Consider the following 24,498-nt stretch of genomic DNA (forward strand, 5'->3'; position numbering starts at 1 on the left):
ATGAAACTGGTATAGATGTGTAACATAACACATTATGGAGTATATCACTTATTTGTCTCAGACATACAGTTTTATTAGAAACCAGGATGAAGTTCTCTTTTAAGAGCAAATGTAAGATGAAGGAAAATAGTGTAAGATCTGAAAGGAGTTCACATTAATGATCTCAGAGAAAATGACAAGGGTAAGGGCTACAATAGCAGAAAAAAATCAATACCTTTATATGAATATATACATGCAAAGGTCCACAAGATGTTGTACATATACTCATAAATTAAATTTACACAGACATATATGTACACATAAAAATATCAGTGTAAACAATATAAAATATACATGATGACTTTGCATTTTTTCAGATTTTACAAAAAAAAAAAAAATTCCTATTGTTATAGAAATTGGCAGGATAAGGTGATGGCATATACTTCACAAATGGGCAGCCACAAACATGTCAAGTTGAAAGTGATCATATATCATCACACAGAAAGGACACAGGGAACAAAACAAATTCATAATCCTATAAATACATGTATAAAAGAGTTTTTATTGGCTGTAAAAAAGTTTACTAGGTAGTTTTTCTGCTGCATTTGAATTATTAATAGACCCTTTTGGTGAAAAGGTTTTAAGCCCTCTTAAATGAAAAGGTTTATCAAAAAGGTTTAGGCAGCATTCCTGGGCTTGTGTGTCCTACATGGTTTGTGGTTTTACCATAGTGACTAAATCACAAATGAGAAATCGGTGCATTAGAAAAGTTTTGAGGAGTTTTTGTGCGCTAAGACGACACTGTGTCTCATCTTTGATGTAAATGGGGTATTAAAGTCATCCATCATTTCAAATACATTTTCAAAAAGTTCAATGTTTCTGTGGTCCCTCCTCCTTCCTTCCTGTCTGTTTTGTTTGATTGGCAGGCAAGTTATATGACATGTCAGACAACACTTCCTAATGATCACAGTTCTGGATTTACACTTCTGCTTGATCCCTCCCTTAATAAACAGCAGCCTTTATTTCTTAAACACTGCACAGCACACATACCTACACACATAAAACACACTCTCCCACTTGCGAATACAAGTATCTGTCTTGTACATAAATACTTTTCATTTCAAAAAGAAACACACTGCTGCGTATCAAAATATGTCCAATATGAGAAACGTGATTTCTAAAAAAAGTGAAAAAAGAAACACTGTTTCTGAGTTTATTGTGTATAAAAGCGACAGACACAGCAGAGGGTCAGACGGAGGTCTCTGACTGCACTTGCAGCACGAACTTGTGTGATTTTGGGTGGACGTACTCCTCGCTGATTCTGAGCTGCGGGATGGCCTTGCTGCTGACCACCAGGCAGAAGTGGCTGTTTTTGAGCTGGAACTCAGTGCCATGACGCAGTGGGCTGGTGACCGACGCCTCGCTGACCAGCGTCCACTGCAGAGCCCGCCAGCACTCACTGTTGTACTGCAGAGTGGGACCAGGAGTCAGGTAGCTCTCCAGAAATGCCTGTTGACAAAACACAGCGCTGAGCACAAACAGGAGACTACAGTTTGCCAAAAAAAAACACCTTTTAATGGAAATTGGCCTAATTTTCTCCAGCAGTATAACTGCTTTCCCATCAGTGTTTAATGATTTTAATGATTAATGAAAACCTTTGTGCCAGTCCCCATTAGAAATATATGTTTGTCAGCAGGTGTTTGTTTTTGTTTTTTGCTTTATGGAGTTATGCTACTGCCAAAAGTGAGCCACATACAGTAGCTTAATTTGTTGAACTTTTCTTCTTCTCTTGATTTCTGACAGAAAAGCCGTACAGTTTTGTGTTGAGAAGCAAATCAAATCCGTTAACAATCTGGTAAATGCTTGCACTTTTTTCCTTTTTCTTTTTTTTTTTTTTTTGCAAGACAGTGTGAGTGAATTAGTATGCTGTGGGCACATAATATTTTGGTAGGCACGTACCAAAAAATATTAAAGGTACCAAAAAAGCATCACAATGCACAAAAATGATTTAGTTTGCAAACTACCTTGAAAACACACATTATCACTAACCATAGATGCAAGAATTACATTCATATTCTGAAGTAACATTTTTTTATAAATGCAGAAATATTACCTACAAACTATTAAAAATGATGTGCTTGCATGAACAGCAGAGATTGTCCTTCCAATGAATCTACCACTGTGTATTTGTGTGTGTGTATACCTTGGGGCTCATGTTGTTGGTAATACAGAAAGCGAGGTGGCCCTGGATGCTGTCCATGCTGTGGCAGTGCTGCTGACGTGTTGTGCGCAGGTACTTCTGTAGTGCACGTGCCATTGAGGGGAAAATAGCCTGTGCTGCCTCACGTGCCTCCATCACGTCTCCTGGTGGCTTCTTTTTTTCCTCCTCCTGCAACCGCCGCACATGCGTAAACGCCTCCTCTACTGCCACCACCAGCCTTGAGAGAACATTAAACAGATATTAATCCTGTAGCAAAGTGCAACCATCAGATGGAACTAGTGAGCTGATTTAGTGATATACTGAATTCTGGTCCTCTATTTACTTAATTTGTTGTCTGCTCTGCTTTAGCAGCATGTATCATAATCTCAGTATAAATATCCCACTATCACTCAGTTGTGAAGTCTCCCTCTCTTTCTTTTACCGTGCTCTGCGTTTGCGGACTCTTCTCTCGTAGTCAGCCTCCTCGTAGTAAAGCTCACTGTGGCTGGTGTCTTTGTGTCGGGCCGCAGGAGCCATCTTGGCACGAGACTGACTCGCTGCACCATCACTGCCAGGACCTGACAGGATGAAGAACAGCATGATGGGATCTTAGAGAGTTCTAACCTGAAAAATCTTAACTTGGACACTGTATAATAACTCAAGCAGGTGTATTCTCTGTAAGGAAGAAAACATTTAAGAGCATTCTGTTTCAGGAAAATAATCAATGATGGGGTTTTGTGACATCAGGCTGTTATCACCATTTGTCTATAACAGCACATCCTGAAATGTTTTATTTCTCTTGTACCACAGAAAATTGCCAATTCTAACATTTTTTTATTAATTCAAGAAAGATATCTCATACTCTTTATCCGTTTATAGTTATCTCATCTGCAAAATAAGTTAGTTCCTGTTCTTGTGAGTTACAGTACTACTGTTTGTCTCTCTTGCAGTTAATAAAACAAAACAAAAAAAACCTGCAATATATTACCAAGACACTGCAAAGACCTCTGTTCTGAAGACTTTCCTGTGTCAGAAACCTTAAAGTTACAGCTTTACCTATGACTGTTACAAAGCGCTGACACTGGCATCTTCTCAGTGAAAACTTCAACAATTACACACATTTTTTTAATCCATGATTGTGATTTGTCCGTTATACAAGTCGCTGTGTAAGTTGTTACTATAGAAACATATTAGAACAGTGCTTTAATAGAAAGCTGTGATTTGTCTTGCAGCCAGACATACTGTCCAAGCCATGCTATTATAAATAATCAGTCCACACCTTCTGACCAATCAGAATTGAGAATTCAACACTGCTGTGATATAAATATAATAGTTACATATGAGGTACTGTAGCCAGCTAACAAAGATTGATGAATATCATAAAATAATACAAAATGCCATAATCAAAATAGACTCTACTGCTGGATACTGTAATACATTTTCTTTTTACATAGCTGTCTATAGCACCCAATCCACCTGCTTTAGTTATGTTATATAGCTTTAAATATGTAGATAGTAAGCCTAATCTCATTAACAGCCTGTGGAGATAATTGAGCTTGGCTGATGGGAAGTCTAGTATGACTATAGCAGAGGCACTGTTTTACTGTACCAGGTTTTGAAGTTCACTCTCTGGGGGTTACTATTAGAGCCAATTATGCAGTTATGTTGTCTACTGCTAAACAAAGCTTATTCAATCTGGTTCAGTTGGATTTAATCAGATGAACACATGAGGGCAGCACCGTGCATGTACACACCATGAGCGTAGTGCTTAATGATCCCAAAACCAAGCCATATACTATAAGCTGAAACCATGAGCACAGTCATTGCTTAAAATAAACACTGCTTTAGTTGTGAGATTTTTTATTAAAAAAATCAAAGTGAAATTTGGTTAATCATGATTATGATCATTGATTAATCATGAGTTTTGCATACAATAGTGAAAGCAATCAATTACTTTAAAAATCAAGACAAATGTAAATAGTGATGTTAATGCCTGTGTAAAAATTAATTTCTGAAACAAAATATATTTTAATAATCAGTTTTTACTTAAAATGAAATTGTGTCCTCCCAACCAAGTGGTTTTCATTTAGGAGAAACAGCCAGCAAGTGCTCAGCTTGTTTGTGGACTTCAAGAAAATCCTCCTGGGTGACGCTTCCTCATGAAACTGGTTGAGAAAAATGTCAAGAGTGTGCAAAGCTCAGACATCTCTTTTAAATTCTGTTTAGAAAGCAAAACATAAAATAGTTTGATTTGTTTTACACATTTCTTGGTCGCTGCAGAATTCCATATTTGTTATTTCAAAGTGATCATGGCATCAATATTATTCTACATAGTAGGAAATAATAAGAAATAAATTAAGAACTGTTAGCATGCATACAAACTTTTGACTGGTAGCATATATACAAAATTAAATGTCAATTATCCACACGTATTTACACTGAAATACACAAGAGTGTGTGTACACTTTCTCTGAAACAGCACTTTGTAGGGTAGGTCCAGGCACAGAGTGGCTAAATATGCCCTGTGTAGCGGCCAAATACCAGCTCGGTATCTTTATGATGTGGGATTAAACGTGTGAATACAGTGTGTGTACTAGGGCCAGAGTACTGTTTTTTTTTTGTTTTGTTTTTTGTTTGTTTGTTTTGTTTTAAATCAGGTTTCCCCAGTTAGATCACAAAATATAAGCTGTTCAATAGGAACACCACGAATGCTCTATGAATATGCTCTAGGTGAATATGTGCTATTGTAACTGAAGTAAATGTTGGAAGAACTCCTGATGGGTGAAATTGCCTCTAGGGCAGAAGAAACACACACACACACACACACACACCGTGGGCACTCGGTGCATTCCATGGTTTTAACTTACAGTCTAAAAGAAAGCTTTTGGGATTAACTTTAAATGTTGAGGAGAACACAGAAAGAAACACACACACACACACACACCAAAAATATCAAGTGACAGACTAGATAATAATATTATTAATATTCAGTAATCCTCAAACCACAGGAATGGAAAGAATTTTTGTGATTCTGTTGTTATTATACACTAAAGACACATATTTCTATTGTTATTAACGCAGTGTATCCACCGTAGTCTGCTATGTATATGACAACACAAATGTTCTGAACTTTAAATTGAGTAAGAAATCACATTAGACTTTGATTCATGCATCTGAAGCTCTCAAGGATACTTGCTTTGCTTGAGCTGAATCTCCCTCTTCCTGCTGTAATTCCATATTTCAGTTTCAAATAGAGAAGATGTCTCCATTCTTTCTCAAAGTTTCTTCCAAACCGTGAACTGTAACCTGAGCCTGAACCATTATAGAATTTTCTCCTAATTAGAAAAACAATGCAATGGCATGAAGAAAGTAAAGTGCAGAACCCACCATCCACATTGTAGACCTTTAGAGCAGCCAGGTGCTTGGCTGTCCGGGATTTAGCAGCAGTTAGCAATGCAGCGTTATGTACTGAGAAATCCTTATAGTAGTGCTCCAGGACCACCAGAGCTGCCCTCTGAATACTACACACAGAAAGAGAGAATAATGTAAGACTAAAGGTATATTCAGTGGCATAGTAGCTATAGCTGTAGTGACAATCTATAGTGTTTCCTCCAAAGCCACGCCCACAATACTCATGAGAATGCACTCCCAATGCTACAATGCCTGAATCCTAATGTGAGAGGAGATGCTTGGTGAACTAACAGGCAGGTTGATCTTGTGAGTATGCTCAGAGTGAATGGAGAGAGAATAAAAATTCAAATCACTGAAAAGAGGAGGAACAAAGAAGTTACAGAGGCAAGAGAAAGAGAGGGGGAGAGAGAGAAATAGTTACAATAACTGCATGATTAATGTCTGCATTCATCTTTGGCCTGAATCGAGTAAATGATTTATGACTGGATCAGCAAATACACACATAGCACTACTGCAGATCTACAGTGGATTTATATAGAATAACAGATTCGGTGACAGAGAAAAATAGCATTAGCTAAACAAACACAATAACAGAAGAATAAAAGTGCAGACTAGAATTAAATGATTGACTACCTAAATACACACTATACAGTAAAAATCATTCTGATTAGGAACGAAACAGATTTGGCATAGAAAGGGTTTATTCTTTGATATTCTCTTACTCTTTCTTGCACACAGTGTGTGTTACCTGAGCTGGCCCAGGTTGTAGTGTCGTGTCTCTCCATCAGTCGAGCGTGTGACACACAGAGAGAAGCACGGCTGCAGCTGCCGCACCTCCAACAGCACCACGGCCAGGTAGTGTGTAAACAGCAGAGTATCCACCAGCGACACAGCAAACTGCACTATCCCCTGATAATTCTCATCCTGTCACCCACAGACATAAACACACCAACAACAAAAATAATGAATACATATTTGCCAAAGTTATTTTTTCTTTCTTCAGAGCACACTCCTTCAATTTGAATTAAATGTGATTGATTTCACTTTCTGGCTCTCGCATAGGAACAGCTGATTTCTTTATTACAATTTTCCAATTTTCACACACACACACACACAAGCATTCCATATTCTCATGAAAAATGAAGTGTATTTTACACCACAACACTGATCAATTGTCATATCTGATTTTCTATAAGAGCATGGCTCTTAGAGTAGTGCAGGAAGTAATTCAACTCCCAGGTTTATATTAATGCACTAGTTCTAATACATTTTCAATCATTTTTAAAGTAACAGCTCATTCACAAGGACTTATTTAACATTTATGGAAAGAGTGCCAGTGCTTTATAACATTCAGTACATTTTCTGTCAAAGGAAAGTCTTCAGGACAGATCACAGTGCTTTTTTGTCTTATTAACTTCAAGAGTGAGGAAAAAAGAGATGCTGCTTTTTAGATCTGCTATAACATAGCCGGTAACATGAACTCATTGCTGTGGTATAAGAGGAATAGAACACTTTGGGACATGCTGTTATAGGAAAATAATCAACTTTGTGGTGGTAATGCATCACACCAGCCTGTGGTTCACTATTTTCCCATCATGTTTTATTCATTACTTAACTGCAGTCATGATTTTTTAAATCTGTCTGTTAATTATCCCATTAGCATGTGACTCAGTTATTCATCTTAACACATTATTCATCAACTCCAAAGAATTATTCAGTAACTACAGTGAAAAGGATGTAGTAACAACAGTGAGCAGTGTAAGTATGGGCATGCTTAGAGGTTGTGGGAGATTATATATATATATATATATATATATATATATATATATATATATATATACACACAGTATATATATATATATATATATATATATATATATATATATATATATATATATATATATATATGAGAGCTATGGTTGAAAAAAAATCTGCTAATTTAGTTGATTTTAATGATCATGTTAATAATTTAAGCCATTATAGTATATACCTTTAACACAAATTATATGAACATCTCACACATAAATACACACACCTGTGTGTCGAGGATGCGCACTCCATAGAAGAGCCAGTAGGAGAGCAGGAGCAGCAGTGTGAGTACAGCGAGCAGCGCTCTGTAAACAGCCAGGCGAGGCAGGGTGGACCGGGGTGGGCGCAGGAATAGGGCCCAGCCGGCCAGCATTAGGATCAGTAGCTTAAAGGCCAGAGAGAGGAAGAGGCCCTCACAGGCTGTGCCACACGACTGCACACGCTCAGCCCACAACAGCTGTGGCAGCACCACAAACGCTAGTGGCGTGACAAGAACCACCAGTCCAAGGAGTAGCGTCAGGGCCAGGGGCAGCAAACGCACAAAGCTCTGCTTATGCACGCTACCCACCGTCTCCTTCCCAAAACTGGCCAGCTCCTCCTGAGAGAGACTGTGGTCTGACGTACCAGTCACCGCTGTGGTGGTCTCAGCCCAGTTATCATCCTGGCAGGAGGAGGAGAGAGACCATGATATGAGACCATGAATGAACAACTGTTTCAGAACAAGTTCTTTCAAGTCAGTTCAACTTTATCGTCATGCCTTACTGTCATGTAGAAAGAGCAAAGCCATATCTATAAAAAGACTTTATGAACACAAAAATTTGAGTCTAATGGCATGGATGACGCATCATAACCACCTGTCTTACTTATTCGTCTTCAAGCAAATTATTCAATATCTACTATAAATTATTTAGTTATTAGAGTCAAACTGAAATTAGGGAAACATAAGCAGTTATGAATGAGAGGGTAAATTTGGACCCACCAATAAATCCCGGGACAAGTCCTAACTAGACCTGATCTCAGGAAAAATGTGTGATGTACACATTTTAGTGGTAGTGTCATGCGCTTTTATTCTGAATGACAACAGTCCAAAATCCACAATAATTTAAAACCATTAGTCATTTAAAATCAAAATTCGCCAAAAGTGTGGTCAGGTGCAGAGATCACTTTCATTCCCCTGGCATGGTTTCCCTGTATAAACACTATAAAATACAAAATTCATGATATATTGTGCTGTCTGTATGTGCTATTAAAGCAGTATATGAATTATATTTAATTGTTTTTGCCTACACACCATTATAAATACCAAATGTTTTAAAGTTTTATTTATGTAGGAGTTTGTAGATTTGTTGGATCTATTTTTTAGTGATTTTGATATCCTCCTTTCAGACCAGGCCTAAATCTTAAACATCATGAAAGAAAGTGCAGCATAAATGTGCTGTTTTAATAGAGTGATGCTACATTTAGTGGATTTCTGTGGAGTTTATAGCTTGGTGTGCGTCTTTATTCTGCATCACACAGATGGTGTGGAATTAAATACCAGTTAAAACAGAAGCTTACATGTGATTAAAATATACTTCATCAAAGCTTTTCATGTGAATTAGCAACAACTGAGATGTTATTACACATAAAATAATAAACTAAATGTACACTCATTGTCCACTTTATTAGAAACACTTGTACATCTGCACATTCATGCAGTTATCTAATCAGCCAATCATGGGTGGAAAAATGTGATCTCTGTGACTTTAACCATGGCATGGTTGTTGGTACCGGACTGGCTGGCTTGAAGATTTCAGAAACTGCTGATCTCCTGAGATTTTCACACACAACAGTCTCCAAAGTTTACACACAAGAGTTTACACAGAATGGTGCGAAATACAAAGAACATTGAGTGAGCGACAGTTCTGTGGGTGGAAATGTCTCGTTGATGAGAGAGGTCAGAGGAAAATGGCCAGATTAGTTTGAGCTGCCAGGAAGGATATAGTAACACATATAATCACTCTTTACAACTTTGGTGAGCAGAAAAACATCTCAGCATGAACAAAACATCGAACCTTGAGGTAGATGGGCTACAACAGCAGAAGACCACGTCAGGATCTAGTCCTGTAAGCCGAGAACAAGAATCTGAAGCTATCAGAGTCAGCCAAACTGGACAGTTGAAGATTAGAAAAAAAATATGACCTAGTCTAGATTAACTGAAGCTATTGACCTCCATGACTTTATGCATTGCACTACTGCCACATGATTGTCTGCTCAGATAACAGCATGCACAGGTGTTCCTATTAAAGGGGACGGTGAGGGTATTTAGTTAGTATTTGGGTGATTTTTCCTATGTACGTTTAAGATGGGTGATATAAATAATGAACATCCACAAAAATGGTTGTATGTAATGGGAAGAGGCTTTTAAGGCTAAACTTTAAGTCAGGTGATAACACAGGCACATTTCTGGACCAAAATACGTTATAAAAAATCCCACTGGGTCAGCAGATTTTGAATGTCACACCCCCTTATGCACTGTCCGCCACACGTCAGCGCAGCACATTCATTTATAACCACGAAAATAGCACTTGTGCAAAAAAGTCATATGGTAAGCAAAAGAGAGTCATCATTAGTTTGATTATAGAACAGAAATGAGAACTAAGTGAGAAAGAAGGAATTAAATGTGTGTGTTATTAGGCACATGTGTGTGTGTGTGTGTGTGTGTCCTGTTTAACTGAGACAGACGCTCATTTCCTCCTGGTTAGGAGACTGTGGGCTCCAGCAGAGTGAGAGAGAACAGCAGGAAGAGAGGGAGTGATAAACGAGTGTGTGAAAGTCCTGAACCGCTCCTCTTTCCACCCTCCATCCCTTTTCCTCTCATTCTTTCCAAAATAATACTGTGCGACAAGGCGTTCACTTTGGGCCAGGCAGAAAATATAAAAACAGGTTGGCAATGTAACTGTCTGTAAGGCAATGAGAATGTGTCACACATCCTAGGGCAATAGCATCTCTAAGATCTATAGCTATCATAATAATTTAACAACTGATGTGTGTATATGAACATTTAACACATATATAACACACATACTAACTCCAGTGTAACAATGGCAGGTGTTTGCACACCTGGATTTCCTTAGGTTTCATTACAGTTTAATCACTATTATTGCCAGAAACAAAGTAAAATGCATATAATGACAATTAAATAAGTTGATATATTAAACAGGTGTTCACAGACAGATGGGACTCTAAATGAACAATTTATTCAACCCTATAAAAACTAGCTGGATTTTGTCAATCTTTGTTTTTCTTCTCTCCTTGAGGAAAAAAAACAACTTTTAAGCTTCTAAGTCAATATGCTTGTTAACTTTGAATCATTTCTCTCCTTCTACTTTTCATTCAACACAATCATTTCTGTTTGTTATACGCTGAAGACATTTGGGTTTGATATGAAAACATCAGTATGAGACGATAGATCAGAATTTCAGCTATTTTATTCATTCATTTCAGATATTTACATCTAGATGAGTTAAACAATTTAGAACATAGCACCTTTTGTTTGAACCCACCTATTTTTTAAGTGATCAAAAATATTGGAACATGTGACTGACAGGTGTTTCTTGCTGCCCAGGTGTGCCCTGTTAGACTGATTGTTTAAACAATTAATGGCTGAATGTCTACTCTTGGTGTAAGCCCTAGGTTTTGCCTGTGAACACAGAATTTTTGTTAAAAAGGATAAACCTGAAGACCATAGAGCTGTCTATGGGAGAAAAGCAAGCCATTTTGAAGCTGAGAAAAAGAGAGAAAATCGATCAGAGCATTACACAAGCATTGGGCAATACAACAATTTGAATATCTTGAAAAGAAAGACACCACTAGTGTACTAACTACCAGACATTAAACAGGTCAGCCAAGGAAAACAACAGCAGTTGATGACAGAAACACTGTGAAAGCTGTGAAGAAAAACCCAAAAACAACAGCCAGTGACATCACCAACAACCTTCACAGGGCAGGGGAGAAGTTATCACAATCCAGCATTCGAAGAAGACTTAGACAGAAGAAATATAGAGGCCATACCACAAGGTGCAAACCATTCATTAGCGGTAAGAATCAGAAGGTCTGATATGAATTCACAATGAAATACAGAGATGAGCCAAAACATTTTGGAATCAAGATTAACCGCTGCCAAAGTGGAAAGGAACTCATTGGTCAAGTACGGTGGAGGTAGTGTCATGGCTTGGGCTTGCATGGCTGCTTCTAGAACAGACTCACTAATCTTTACTGATGATGTAACTCATCATGGAAGTAGCTGAATGAATTCAGAAGCCTACAAAACATTCTGTCTACCAATTTACAGAGAAATGCATCCAATTTAATTGGGATGAACTTCATCATGCAGCAAGACAATGAGCAAAAACACAGAGCCAACACAACAGGACTTTATTAGGGGAAAAAAGTGGAAGGTTTTAGACTGGCCAAGTCAATCATCAGACCTTAACCCAGCTGAGCAGCATTTCACCTCCTGAAGAGGAGACTGAAGGGAGAAACCACCCAAAACAAACAACAACTGAAAGAAGCTGTGATACAAGCCTGGAAAAGCATCACAAAAGAAGAATACAACAGTTTTGTGATGTCAGTGGGTCACCGTCTTGATTCAGTTATTGCAAGCTAGGGATATGCAACCAAATATTAAGTGTTATTTACATTTATTTACTTTAAAACTATCCGTTCCTATACTTTTGTTCAACTAAAAATTGGGTGGTCTGCCACCAAAGGTACCATGTTCTAAGTTGTTTAACACATCCGGATGTAAATATCGGGAAACGAATGCTGAAATACTGATCGTAATATTCTTCTTTTGATCTCAAATCCAAATGTCTTTAGTATATAGCAAAAACAAAAGTACTGGCCTTGCCGTTCCATTACTTTCGGAAGTATGTGTATATGCAGTAAGCCTGCATATGTCTCTCTCTCTTTCTCTCTCTCTGTCTCTGTTTGTGTGTAATATGATAAAGATACATGGCTAATGTACTAAAAGTATCTTCATAGGATTCATCAGAGTAAACTCAAGGGAGATGTATGTTGAGAGTTAACCAGTTAGGCTTATCGATGAAAGACTCAGAGACAATGCTAACATTAAATAGAAGAAAAATTTTATGCATGCTACAATAAAGAACCACAAGTACTCATGAGTGCCTAATTACAGTCATCAACATCTGGGCCTTTTCCATTACAGCTAGATTTATTTTTCCAATAAATTAAAAAGAAGTCTCAGACATTTTTTACTGGTCAATTAGATTTAATCTCATTTCCTAGGTTTAACCAAAATTGTTAACACAGGAAGTTTGAAAATAAATTAATATATGCACCCAACAGGCTGCAGGCTCAAACAATTCATCAAAATCCCTTCATGCTCCAAATCCCACCACGGCTGCTTTAACCAGGGATACAGTGGAGATATAAATGAGCCTTTTAACTTTAACAAGAAAACAATTCAACTCATTTGAAATATGAAGTGACTGTTATATTGGTCTTTCATTCATTCATTCATTCATTCATTCATTCATTCATTCATTCATTCATCTTCAGTATTAATCCATGTGCACACACACACACACACCTAAGGGCAATTTATCATAGTCAATCCACAGACCAGCATGATTCTGGACAGTTGGAAGAAACCGGAGAACCCAGAGGAAATCCACGAGGACACGGGGAGAATGCGGTCTTATTGCCAGCGTGCAACAGGATCAACAACAGTGTGTGTGTGTGTGTGTGTGTGTGTGTGTGTGTGTCTGTTTAGACTCAGGGATAGGCAGCTCATCTTCCACCTGAGAGTCATTCTCGATGGTCAGCCCTGCATGCCTAAGGAGGGCGTGAGCTTAATGCACATGCAGAGCTACAGAGATGACAAAAGAGAGTCCTTATCAGTTTCCAGCCAGAACTGTTTTTTTTTTTTAAAAAAAAAAAAAAAAGAAGAAGAAATCTCAATCAAGTACTCCGAGACATCCTATCATGTTAATTTTTGATTTTTTTTTTTTATGTAGTTTTTGTTCACATATAGAATAATGTGGAAGCTAGTATAGAAATGAAACACTGGTTGCAGTCACGTTTTTAGCTACTTTTCTCAGTAAAATTAATGCTTCATACAGGAGATCTTTTGAAGTTCTCGTGCCCAAACTGGACAGTTAAAGATGAGGGGAAAAAAATCATCTGGTCTTTTTCTAGTCTTCAACTATCCAGTTTGGGTGAGTCTGTGCCCATGATAGCATAGATTCTTGTTCGTGGCTAACAGAAGTGGAACCTGTTGTGGTCTTCTCAAGGTTTGATGTGTTGTGTGTTCTGAAATGCTTTTCTGCTTGCCACAGCTGTAAAGAGTGCTTATTTCAGTTACTATAGACTTCCAGTTAGCGCAGACCAGTCTGGCCATTCTCCTCTGATCTCTCTCATCAACAAGGTGTTTCAGCCTCCAGACCCTCTGCTCACAGGATATTTTTTTTTTTGTTTGTTTTTTTTGCACCATTCTGTGTAAACTCTAGTGTCTCTTGTGGGTATAAATCCCAGGAGATCAGCAGTTTATGAAATACTCAAACAAGCCCTTCTGGTACCAACATTCATGCCACGATCAAAGTCACAGAGATCACATGTTTTCTTCATTCTGATATTTGAATTGAACATTAATTGAAGCTCTTGACCTGTATCTGCCTGATTTTTTGCATTGTGCTGCTGCCACATGATTGGCTGATTAGATAACTGCATGAATGTGCAGGTGTACAGGTTTTCCTAATAAAGTGGACAGTGAGTACACACACACACTCACACAACTCTTTCTTCATATTCTTTATGTCCGAGTCTTCATTCAACTGTATTAATTTATTGATTTATTGAAATGCTTGCTTGCTTTCTTGCATACTTATAATTATGATAAATCGGTGAGGATTCCACTAAACTATCAATAGTCACTATAATTGTTATGGTTATTATTTTGGTATTAAAGTTCTAAGCCTGTGTTGATCTGAATGGGTTAAAAATGTTCACACCCAAATGTTTCTCACAGAAAGCTGTTCAATACATTCGTTCAAGCTCTAGAGCTAATTTATATAAAAAATACATAGAAATAATTTTCTATAAAAAATAAATGCTCTGCCATTTGTATAGTAACAACTTACAGACTGTTTTATTTCTTAGTTATTATGTCTATGAAATGAGTCTGTACTGCGATCATGATAACTTTGTAAAGGTATTCCGTTTGGTACATGTATTACATATTTATTCTCTAAATAAGTATTTTGTTACAACCCATGTAGGTTTACGTATTCCAAGTGTCCTTGCCTGCTTCTAAACAAACTCATTAACACATTTCTGCATGTATAAATATGGCAGCTAAGGAACGATGTTCACAGTATTTGAAGGAATTCCTCTGCCTGGCTCCAGTTTCTTCAGGGTAGAGAGAATTTCACACACCATCAGTATATGACAGATATAATAAAGGACATGTGAGTCAACAAGGCTGCATTACACAGAGAAGAATAGATCTTCAAGCCAGCATGACAACCAGTCATGGATTATCATTAGCCCTCTAGCACTGCCAGGGAACACACGAGACACTAAAGCACTGAGGTCCAAACATAGACGCTCATAATGAGGCTCAACTAACAAGCTCCTTTAGTGTTGTACAGAAGTCCGTTATTAGCAAGTCTTGGTTTAAACGTAACAAACGTGAGTACATAAGGAACTCTAAATAGGAAAATACCTCACCTTTCAATTTCTTTATTTAAAACAGTGCTCCTAATGGTGACACACTCCTAATGGAGTGCAAATAAGAGACAGAGGGAAAGAGACAAGGACTAAAAAAACCCATTTTGTTTCAGATTTACAAACGGCTGTCACTCAGCACTTATTTCTTAATAACTCTGTGGTCAAAATAACCTAAAAAAATCCTAACAGACTTATAATTTAAAATATGCCATTGAGCGGAGCACAAGTTGAAAGAAATAATTTTTTTTGCATTATATTAAAATTAAATGCAAAAACTGGAAATGTCACTTCTGTTAAAATCATGTTGAATGGTACATGCATAGTCCATAGCATGGGATTTACCTAATTGTATATTTTTAGCATGTCTTGCATTTCACACACACACACACACACACACACACAAATGAGTTCAAACAGACATGAAGACTTGTAAAAAACTGTGTGGCTTCTCCCACTGTGAGAAACAACTAGGTCAGAGTGGAGTGTAACGCCTAGAGCAGCATCTCTCTCTCTCTCTCTCTCTCTCTCTCAGAAAAGACTAACAAAAGAACAAAAAAAGATTTCCTTCAGTCTCCCTCAGCAGCAGTGATTCGGCTTCTAGCCTTTAAAAAGGAATGATTTATGATAGCATGATAGAAACACTAAGTAGATCGATTCAAATTGATTGTATTAACATGATAATTAGGCTATATGTTCTCAAAATGTTACATAAAGTTTGTAAGGATGTCAGAGCACATGGTGCTGATGTGTTCAATGGCATGATCCAACAAAACTGATTTACAAGTAATCAGCTTGATTACTGCTTCCTTTGTTCAGAATTCAAACAGGGCATACCTTCACCATGCGTACAACTAAATGCATTTCCTCTGAGCATTTCTATTGCTGACCTCTGCATCTTGGTGGTTTTCTCTCTCTCTCTCTCTCTCTCTCTCTCTTTACAAGACAAAGTGACAAAGGCATTTTTCCACAAGCATTTGTCTGCCATATAATTAAACTTGTTAATGCATTGGTCCTCATTCCATGTGTATAGAAATACACATACGTAGATATTCACACACCTTTTCACAAACAAACTCACAGCCTATATAGAACTACATTAATTACAGCATTGCACCTGTAGACAGGAGTAAAGTGGACTGACCTGAGGCTCTGTGCTAGCCGGGGTCTGTTCTGTCGCTCCTGTCTGCGCAGACAGGCTGCTGATGGTGACGTTTTTGTCGGAGCGATTGCTGCCATCATGACTGCGTGGTTTGTGCCGGTCCTTACTGCGATCACTGCATGGCACGAACACACACATGGACAAGGGTCAGGGAAATACTGCTGGCATCACCGCATAGACACACACTATGAGCATTACTCCTTTCTCATTATCATCTCCCTCTGCCTTTTTTTTAAGCATTTCTCATTCACTTTTCCTCATGTCCTCCTTCTGCAGTAGGAAGGAAACTGGGTTAGTTAAAGCCAGCTGTGACAGCCTTAATCCATGCAGGTCCTTATATTCTTCATTATCATTCTTGAGGTCAATTCATTATTCTTTTTTTTTTTTGGAAAGAGGACAATAAGTGTTAGGGTTTGGCAGTGTAAAACAGCATATTTTGATTGAGGTTGAATTCTTTTAGCACATATTTCTCACAGTATTACATCAGCACTTCATGCATGCATACAAAATTTTCATAAGCATTATGCCCCATCAAGGCAGTAAAATAAGAAGCACAATCTGGTTTCTCATGTTAGATTTAGCCAAATTCATGACAAAAAAGCAGCAAAACTTCTTGCCATCTTCCCATTAAATGGAACAGTGTCTGTCCCTATGGCACAGTTTCTAGTGAAGCAGTTAAAACAAGCACACTGACACAAATTTGCCTCTCCCTCCTGTGGTTTAGCAGCTCTATTTGGGTAATTGGAGCAGTAAGAGTCATCAGACACACTTACAGACAGAGGGAAGGGAGAAATTAAAAGCTTTTGTAAATAAAGCAAGTGTACCAAGAGAGTTCATTTTAAGCATTGTTGATCTGTCTTTCACAAATTTAACAGAACTGTATAACTTTCATCTTACAGATCATAACCATATTCATTATGAGTCATTTGAAAAAGCAAGAGCATTGTAATACACCCACATTTGCTGAGAAATCTTCAATTACTTTTTAAATCCCATAACCGGTGGTTCCAAACTTACATTCCTCACTTTTGTGTGTGTGTGTGTGTGTGTGTATCTTACCTGTGTCTGTTTGACCCTCGTGAGTGCTGGGAGTGGCCAGAGTGGACAGAGTCTGTGTCCATGATGACGTTGTGTCTTTTCTATGATTGGTCCAGGGCTTTGAGTGGTTTGGCCACAGAAAGTTAAAGGCCACAAATCAGGAAGCAGGCACCAAGTTATGGTTACACCAGTTTACTGTAAACCTGTGAGAGACAAAGTAATATAAAATTAGTCAGGAAGCTCTTGCTCTGGAGCTATTGTTTGCACTCCGTTTTTGTCACTAAATTCTCAGTAAGATACATTGTACTATAACAATTATGTACGTTTGGATGGAGTGGGGCGACTGGGTGGAATTAATGTAAGATTTAGATTTTTTTTAAACAATTTAAATTTATTTGCTAGCAGCAGAGAGTAGTTACCATCAAACAACTAACTGGGAAAATAAGTTTTACCAGGTAGGTTTTTCTCTTTCCTTGCTGGTTTCTCTTAGGTGATTGCTGCTCTGCTTTACGTACCCAACCACCCCCCTCCTCCACCCCCTTTTACCAGGTCATGACCCCAAACTTCATAACAAAACAGTGAAAAACAATCTAACCTATGTGGGGGTTAACAGCACGACTTTCCTCTGCAGATCAAGCTATATATTTGCTATTCTTATCTCACCCCTGCCCGTTTCCTACATTCCACAGCACCTACTCTGAACCCAGTCCTGCACAATTAGTAGAAACAGTACACAGCCAAGGTTAACCAAGAGAATCTGAGCTTACCTATAAGCATACATTTTCGCAGCATCAATGTCATATATTGATTTTAAGGTATTTGTGGTGCTTACTAATCCAGCTAACCTTGATCTTTATCCTACATTCCCTCCCTAAACACACCCACACACAGACACATCCCTATTCATACTCCATCATCCCCTCCTGATAGCCTCTGCAGTCCTATGGTCACTGCCATCAATATGGGAAATCTGAGCTGGGAGATACACTTGCACACACACACACAATTCCTCTGGAGTTACCTCATGCTCCGGTGAAACGCACACAAATAATTCCATTGGGATTACATCACAGACACTCAAAACCCCACAAACAAAATGCATGAGAAGACAAGTAGCCTTTCTGATTTTTCTCCTTATCTATGTGATTTAAGCAATGTGTCTTGCTTTAGCTCTCTATTAAAAGCTTAGCTGTTGCGAAAAAACCTCTTAAATCTAATTTCTAATGTCAAACGGCAAGCAAGAATGTGTGGAGTTGAGATATACAAGCCACTGTAAATCTGCTATATGGGCTATCGTGAATAGCTAGAGAAAAGGCAACAGATACACTGAGCTACAGCAGATGCCCAGTCCAGATGTCTCATTATCAAAAGGATACACCATTGCTGATTCCTGTGTGAGGGAGTGAGAGACGGAAGGAGGGAGGGGTGACATACTGCTGTTGCAGAAACCAAGAGCTCTAAAGCAACAGGGATGGGCTGGACCATCCTAGTTTGCACTTCACATTGGCAAATGATAAATGAAGACAAAATACAAAAAAAAAAGGTTGAGGTTTAAAATGGGATAGGGATACAGTTTTCTGCTGGAATGTGAAATTCTACTGGAAGGGTGAAATAAGGATTTTCCTTAAATCCACTTTAAACACAAACAATATGTAACTGAGGCTTTTTTCTTGTTCTCATGCCTGCTTCATGCAATCTAACAGTTCACATGTACATCCCTTTCCACTGTATTTTATAAAATGCCCAATGGGCCCACTGTGAGGCCAGATAAGACCAACATAAAAGCCAAACTGGAAGTTGTGGGTAGAACCAGTGATTTGACAAGCTAAGGAGGTCAAGCTGACCGATTTACGGCATTGTAATAATGAGTCCATTACAGCAGAGTACACCGGGAATTGGAGCAAGAGAAAAGGGCCTTCAGGCAATGACATTTAGCTTTCAAAACTCTGGCTTTATTCAGGCATTACACCTACAGAGTCAAGGTGCACACACACACATAGAGAGAGAGAGAGAGAGAGAGAAGTGCTTTCAAGCATTAGAAATTTGAACGTATGTTCAAAGAACTAAGCAACATATTAAATCTCCTGTGCACATGCACATAGAAACTCTGAGTTGGGCTTATATGGCCAGAGGCTATGAAGAGTAATTACAGAAACTTCTTCAATGTCCATTAGGAAAAGCCAGGACAACAATCCAGGGCATAAGAAAGAAAAGAAAAAAATTAGGTGAAAAAAATATCCTGCATATCTAAAAGTATCACCACATTTAAACCATGCCCTATAATGATGTGAAAAGACTCAGAAGTAAGAAAACACTTGAATCAAATCATACTGTCTAGAGTGAGTAAGATGACTCAGTTTTATACTATGCCTGTAATCACTGAGGCAAAAACAAGCTTTTTTTAAATAAAAAGACTCAAGAGGATAAATTAGTTGCTAACGATTAGTTGCTAATGTATCTTTCAGATATTGCCTCATAGCTGTATATATGTGAATAATCTTGGGGTTGTTTCTCATCATTTCTATCTGGTGCTCTGTTGTGGTGAAAATGTATAATTTTTTTGCTTTGTTGCTAGAAAGTCTGTTTTGCTTTTGATTTATGGCTCCTACCTTGAGATCTCATGTGTTATTTTCATGCATTGCATGAACCTACTGAGACTATGTGCATTTAAACTCCTTTGTAAAGTCGTTTATTCTTTAATGGACATAAAAAAAACTATCACTTGAACTTGAGCAACTGTACTCCACATAAAGGTAGATATAACTAAGGAAGCCAAAGAGTTGCAGATGAAGCCTCTGGTAATAATTTGCTTTTAATTATTATAATGTGAGTGAACGCACTGCCAATGAAAATCTCTTTAGCATGTGTAGATCACATGAATTATGCTAAACTTTTTTCTTGGCATTTTTTTTTTAAATAAAAGAGTAAGCCCATCAGCTCTAACTGGTGCTTACTTATTAGCTATTTCACAGTGTCACAATATACAAAATACTGTTAGGTTAAAAGACAACACACCCCTTAAGCCAGGCCTCTGACTAAGCAGTTCTGAATCCAAACTTCAGTAAGGGTTTGGCAAAGTACAATGTGGCTTTGATGTGGTTAATCTGTCACTTTGCTGTAACATTTAGTACAAAAAAATAGCTGTGGAAACCACTGTAGTGACAGATAATCATTTAAACAATTTTCCAGTTCCCACCAGTGGTATGCATGTGTACAGGAAAATGAGGGGTAAGAGTAGAAAATTGTTATGCAGCAGCTTTCTGGGCTTTTGGGGAAAAAAAATCAGTGTTATGTCAGCATGTGTGAGAGTGCCAGCACATAGCAGAAATCAATTATTCATGTTCTCTGACAAGGAAGCCGGGAGTGTGTGGGGTTGACTACTGATGTAAGGAGGTCTAGAAAGTTAGCCAAATAAAATGATAGAATTTGCCATTTATATATTATTCGGTTATGAAAAGGTGAAGCATACAAAGCTTTCACTTTAAAACGCTGGTAAGTAGCCATGGTATACGCAGGGGTGGACATATCTCTAGCCAGGGTGCCTGGGGCAAGCAGGTTACATATCTGTTTTTGAAGCACAGCTACCCAGTGAACAAGCAGGTTCAGTAAGCTGTTGATATAACTGTCACTGGCATTTTTGTTTTGTTTTCTGCACTGGTCCAACCACCAGAAAAAGAAAAATACTCTATACTGACTTTTCCAAAGAAAAGTTTTCCTTTGAGATGTCTGGTGGTTCATATTTCTCGATCGATTGACTCTTTTCGGAATCCTGCCACCTGCAGCAGTACTCATGCAAACCGAGGATGTGGTCTGGTTGCTGGTAGGAACTATCTTTACTAGGCATATTAATTAGCTTGAAGGGATGCTAGACAATCTTTCCAGAATCAGGACAACAAATTGGGCATGGAATCAGTGACAAAAGTATAACATAGCACAGTGCAGTATAAAAAATGTTATATAACTCTAATCCTAGCACAACAGTCACCTCATGTTTGAACACTTCATTAAGTGAAAATTAAGATAGTCTTCAGAATTAGATACTGTATTTGAGAAAAGAGAACACCAAAGCTCATGGCTGAAATATTAGCCAAAGATTGTCTGCCTTCTGATCACTCAAGACATTATCAGGAAAGCATAAAGACTATAGCTACATAAAGTCACCCCTCCTATGGAGTCTGTATTTTTCAGTGTGAACTAATACACACAATTAGGTTGTAAAGCCTTTGAGTTAAAGTACATTAGTAGCTGCTTTTTAGTCTATTAATTGGAGCTCTGGGACGGATAACATGCAAACACATTGGAGCTTGGACTCTTCCAGTGGGCTAGTCAATGAATTTATGGTTCGTCCTGCCCTGTATAAATGAGATAATGCTCTCTGCAGCATTCTGATGTTGGACAAACTGGACACATACATCACCACATTACTTTGCATTGTGGTGCACTTTGCATCCGCCTCATCCATTATTTTCTTATATCAGGTTGCTTTATTGGCCATTATTTATTACACATCCTCTTGGATTTCCTCAGAAGTACCATAGACAACTCTCAGATGACTGAGGGAATACCAATACACAAACATTAAAGCAGAAAGTGAAAAGTTAAACAGTGGAGCTCCACAGATGTTGTGCATGACTGTTCTGAGATCAGGGCAAACACTCACTCCCTGGGGAAGGGAATTTAGGTCAGTTGTGTGCTATGTGGTGTTCTGCTGCATTCCAAATCCCATCTGTGTGCCTGAGAATGTGACATTACTGTCAATTAGTGGGAAACAATTCACTTTTGTCCTGCATGAAAGCTCATATTCTGTATATACAGGTCAGTGAAAGAACCAATAGACAGAAGTCCTGGAGCACAGTCCACAGAGATTTGTGTTCTCTTTCTTCTAACACACCAAATTCAGCCTGTGAAGCCAGTGATAATGAGCTAATGAGTTCAATCAAGTGTGTTAAACGGGGTAGAATGATAAATTGTGCAATAATGTGGGCTTCCAAGCCTACACTTCAGCTCACATTAAGAATGCATCTGTTGTTTGAGTACACAGGCACATACTTCAGTCCTGCTTCAGATCCTGCTAATAAACCATCACAATATCTGCAAATAATGGAGAAGCCTGAGGTTTAAGTGATCAGTACAGGTGATTCAGGATAAACTAGGCTGGCACAAGGACAGACACAGCTATTTGTGTGCATATATATTCAGAGAGAAATCTGATTAATACAACTCACCAGTGACATTAAAAAAAGCATTCCTCTTGCAAATAACCTCCATAGCCTTGGCTTCCAGACAATATTATGCCCAGACTCACTAAACTGAAGTATGAAATAATTTCAAATTCAAGTTTTATTAGCAACCATTAAATCATTAAATCAAATCATCTACCTAGCTGTGATGTGAGATGGACAGTGGAGCCTAAAGAATTCTTTCACCAAGCCTGGAACACATCAGATTACATGCCACTTGATTTGAAGGTGAACTTGCACCAGACGTGATTGCAGAATTCATGATGGCGGAGATTGTTAACCCCCTAAGACCATCAACGGCTGGGTAATGACTTACATCAATCTCTTTCTCGCTCTCTGCTTGGGGCAAAATTAGCACACATGTCTTGATGGAAAATTACAGCTCAACAACCTTTGAAGTGTAAGGTCCATTTACTTCAGATGCAGATAATACACTATCACTCTGCAGAGTGTGCACGTGCACTCCTTTCTTACAGCTGCAGAGTTTGATAAAACTTGTCTTTTGGAAAAATCTGTGATCTTTACAAAAGAAGTCTTTGCCCCATGCTTTTTTTTTTGTGAATGCTTCACAAAAAACTGTAGTCTGATCCCGTTTACCTGCACCTCATAACCTCTGGGGTGCCTCTCTTGCTGCCTGAGCAGAACTGAACATCTGCTGAGCAGTCAGTGTGCCTTTCAGAAGAGGAGACACAGCAAATATCTAGTGATAAATCAATCTCTGTGGTGTTCCCAGTCCTGAACTGTAGCTTTTTTTTCCTGAGACGCAGAGCGCACCACCCAAACCCATGCACTCCTGTGAAAGCATTGTTCTTGTGCACAATAATCATATGGATGTCTGTGTAGGGAAATAAACAGCGGATGCAGCGCGCGCGGGAGGGGAACACCCGATCAGCTCGCGCTACACCCGCTGCGGGGAAAAGCCGCAAGATTAGCCTGCACCAGAATGGTAGAAAACGCATTTCTATGAACCCATTGCATGACACATTGCATCTCAAGTGGCGTGCTGTTTTGCCATTACTTATTGCAATAGATGCGCTTTGAGACGCGCCAAACGGGGCCACAAAAATTACAATAAGACGCCGTGAAAATCACGTTCATTACCAAACGCAGATTTCATGCCAAGCCATACATGCGTCTGTAGTTCATGTTACAGGCTCCAAACGGTGAGATATCAGCTCTAGTAGATTAAATTAGCAGCCTGTAATAACAGTACAGATACAATAGGCATCCTGTTCATTGCTTAATATTCCAGAGGTGATTGCAGCCTAGACTGTAACCAAGCTAGCTTACAAAGAATAATGTCATAGAAACGATTTAAGAAAGCTACACTTACCTTCTCGCCTCAGGAACATCCCTGTAAAATAAACACAAATACTCTGAAAGCAGAAATCACCTCTGTACACACACATACGGACCGGACTGAAGCAGCGCACCTTTTTCTTTCTGAGCAGATGGGCGGTGTAATACCTCTACTTCCCGCTAGAGGGAGTGATAACAGCACGCGCAGAAATGAACGACTAGTTAGGCGTTGTGAGACTCATTTTGCAGTGGCTGTGTTTCTGCAGGTAGGCAAGCTTAACACACTGCTGCTCAATATTCTGGAGACAGAAGCTACTGCCTGGAGCGTTGCACACACCAGGGATGACCTCTGCTGACCCCTTTAACTTGCACATGATGTCTGTGTTTTAGTGTGATCTAACACACCTGCCTTGGCTGCTGAAAGGCTTGATCATTATCTGATCATTTGGCTGTTACAGCAAAAATGTTAAGTGTGTGTGTGATCCTCTGCAATTGAGAAATAGTGAAGTGAAGTGTGGCCAAGTATGGTGACCCATACTAGGAATTTGTGCTCTGCATTTAACCCATCCAAGTGCACACACAGTAGTGAACACTCACCCGGAGCAGTGAGCAGCCTTTTTTGCTGCGGC

The 24,498-nt window shown here is 38.6% G+C and overlaps 1 protein-coding gene across 3 annotated transcripts; it reads right to left on the reverse strand.

Annotated features, from left to right (window-relative positions):
• Window positions 1-69: 69 nt before the first annotated feature.
• Window positions 70-24,105, reverse strand: vangl1 (VANGL planar cell polarity protein 1). 3 transcript variants are annotated; one of them, XM_026946463.3, is made up of 9 exons: window positions 24,004-24,105; window positions 17,352-17,533; window positions 16,275-16,407; window positions 7,626-8,060; window positions 6,339-6,514; window positions 5,567-5,700; window positions 2,622-2,757; window positions 2,183-2,417; window positions 70-1,488 (listed from the first exon to the last, which is right to left on the reverse strand). In XM_026946463.3, exons 2-9 carry the CDS (start codon window positions 17,411-17,413, stop codon window positions 1,228-1,230), a joined length of 1,572 nt encoding a protein of 523 aa, XP_026802264.2. In that variant the 5' UTR covers window positions 17,414-17,533; window positions 24,004-24,105; the 3' UTR covers window positions 70-1,227. The 3 variants fall into 3 exon arrangements, with proteins under 3 accessions (XP_026802264.2, XP_026802255.2, XP_053090405.1); XM_026946454.3 differs by having other exon boundaries at window positions 23,904-24,021; XM_053234430.1 differs by lacking the exon at window positions 7,626-8,060 and having other exon boundaries at window positions 71-1,488; window positions 24,004-24,097.
• Window positions 24,106-24,498: the final 393 nt, after the last annotated feature.

Source organism: Pangasianodon hypophthalmus, chromosome 5 (genome assembly GCF_027358585.1).
Source record: "Pangasianodon hypophthalmus isolate fPanHyp1 chromosome 5, fPanHyp1.pri, whole genome shotgun sequence".
Lineage (NCBI taxonomy): Eukaryota > Metazoa > Chordata > Actinopteri > Siluriformes > Pangasiidae > Pangasianodon > Pangasianodon hypophthalmus.

Coding starts and splice junctions, on each gene's coding strand:
- vangl1 (XM_026946463.3), bottom strand. CDS start 17,413: ATGGACACAGACTCTGTCCACTCTGGCCACTCCCAGCACTCACGAGGG. Junction 2,758..5,566: donor AAAGGTCTACAATGTGGATG/GTGGGTTCTGCA, acceptor TCATCCTGTCAG/GTCCTGGCAGTGATGGTGCA. Junction 2,418..2,621: donor GTCCGCAAACGCAGAGCACG/GTAAAAGAAAGA, acceptor TGTTCTCTCAAG/GCTGGTGGTGGCAGTAGAGG.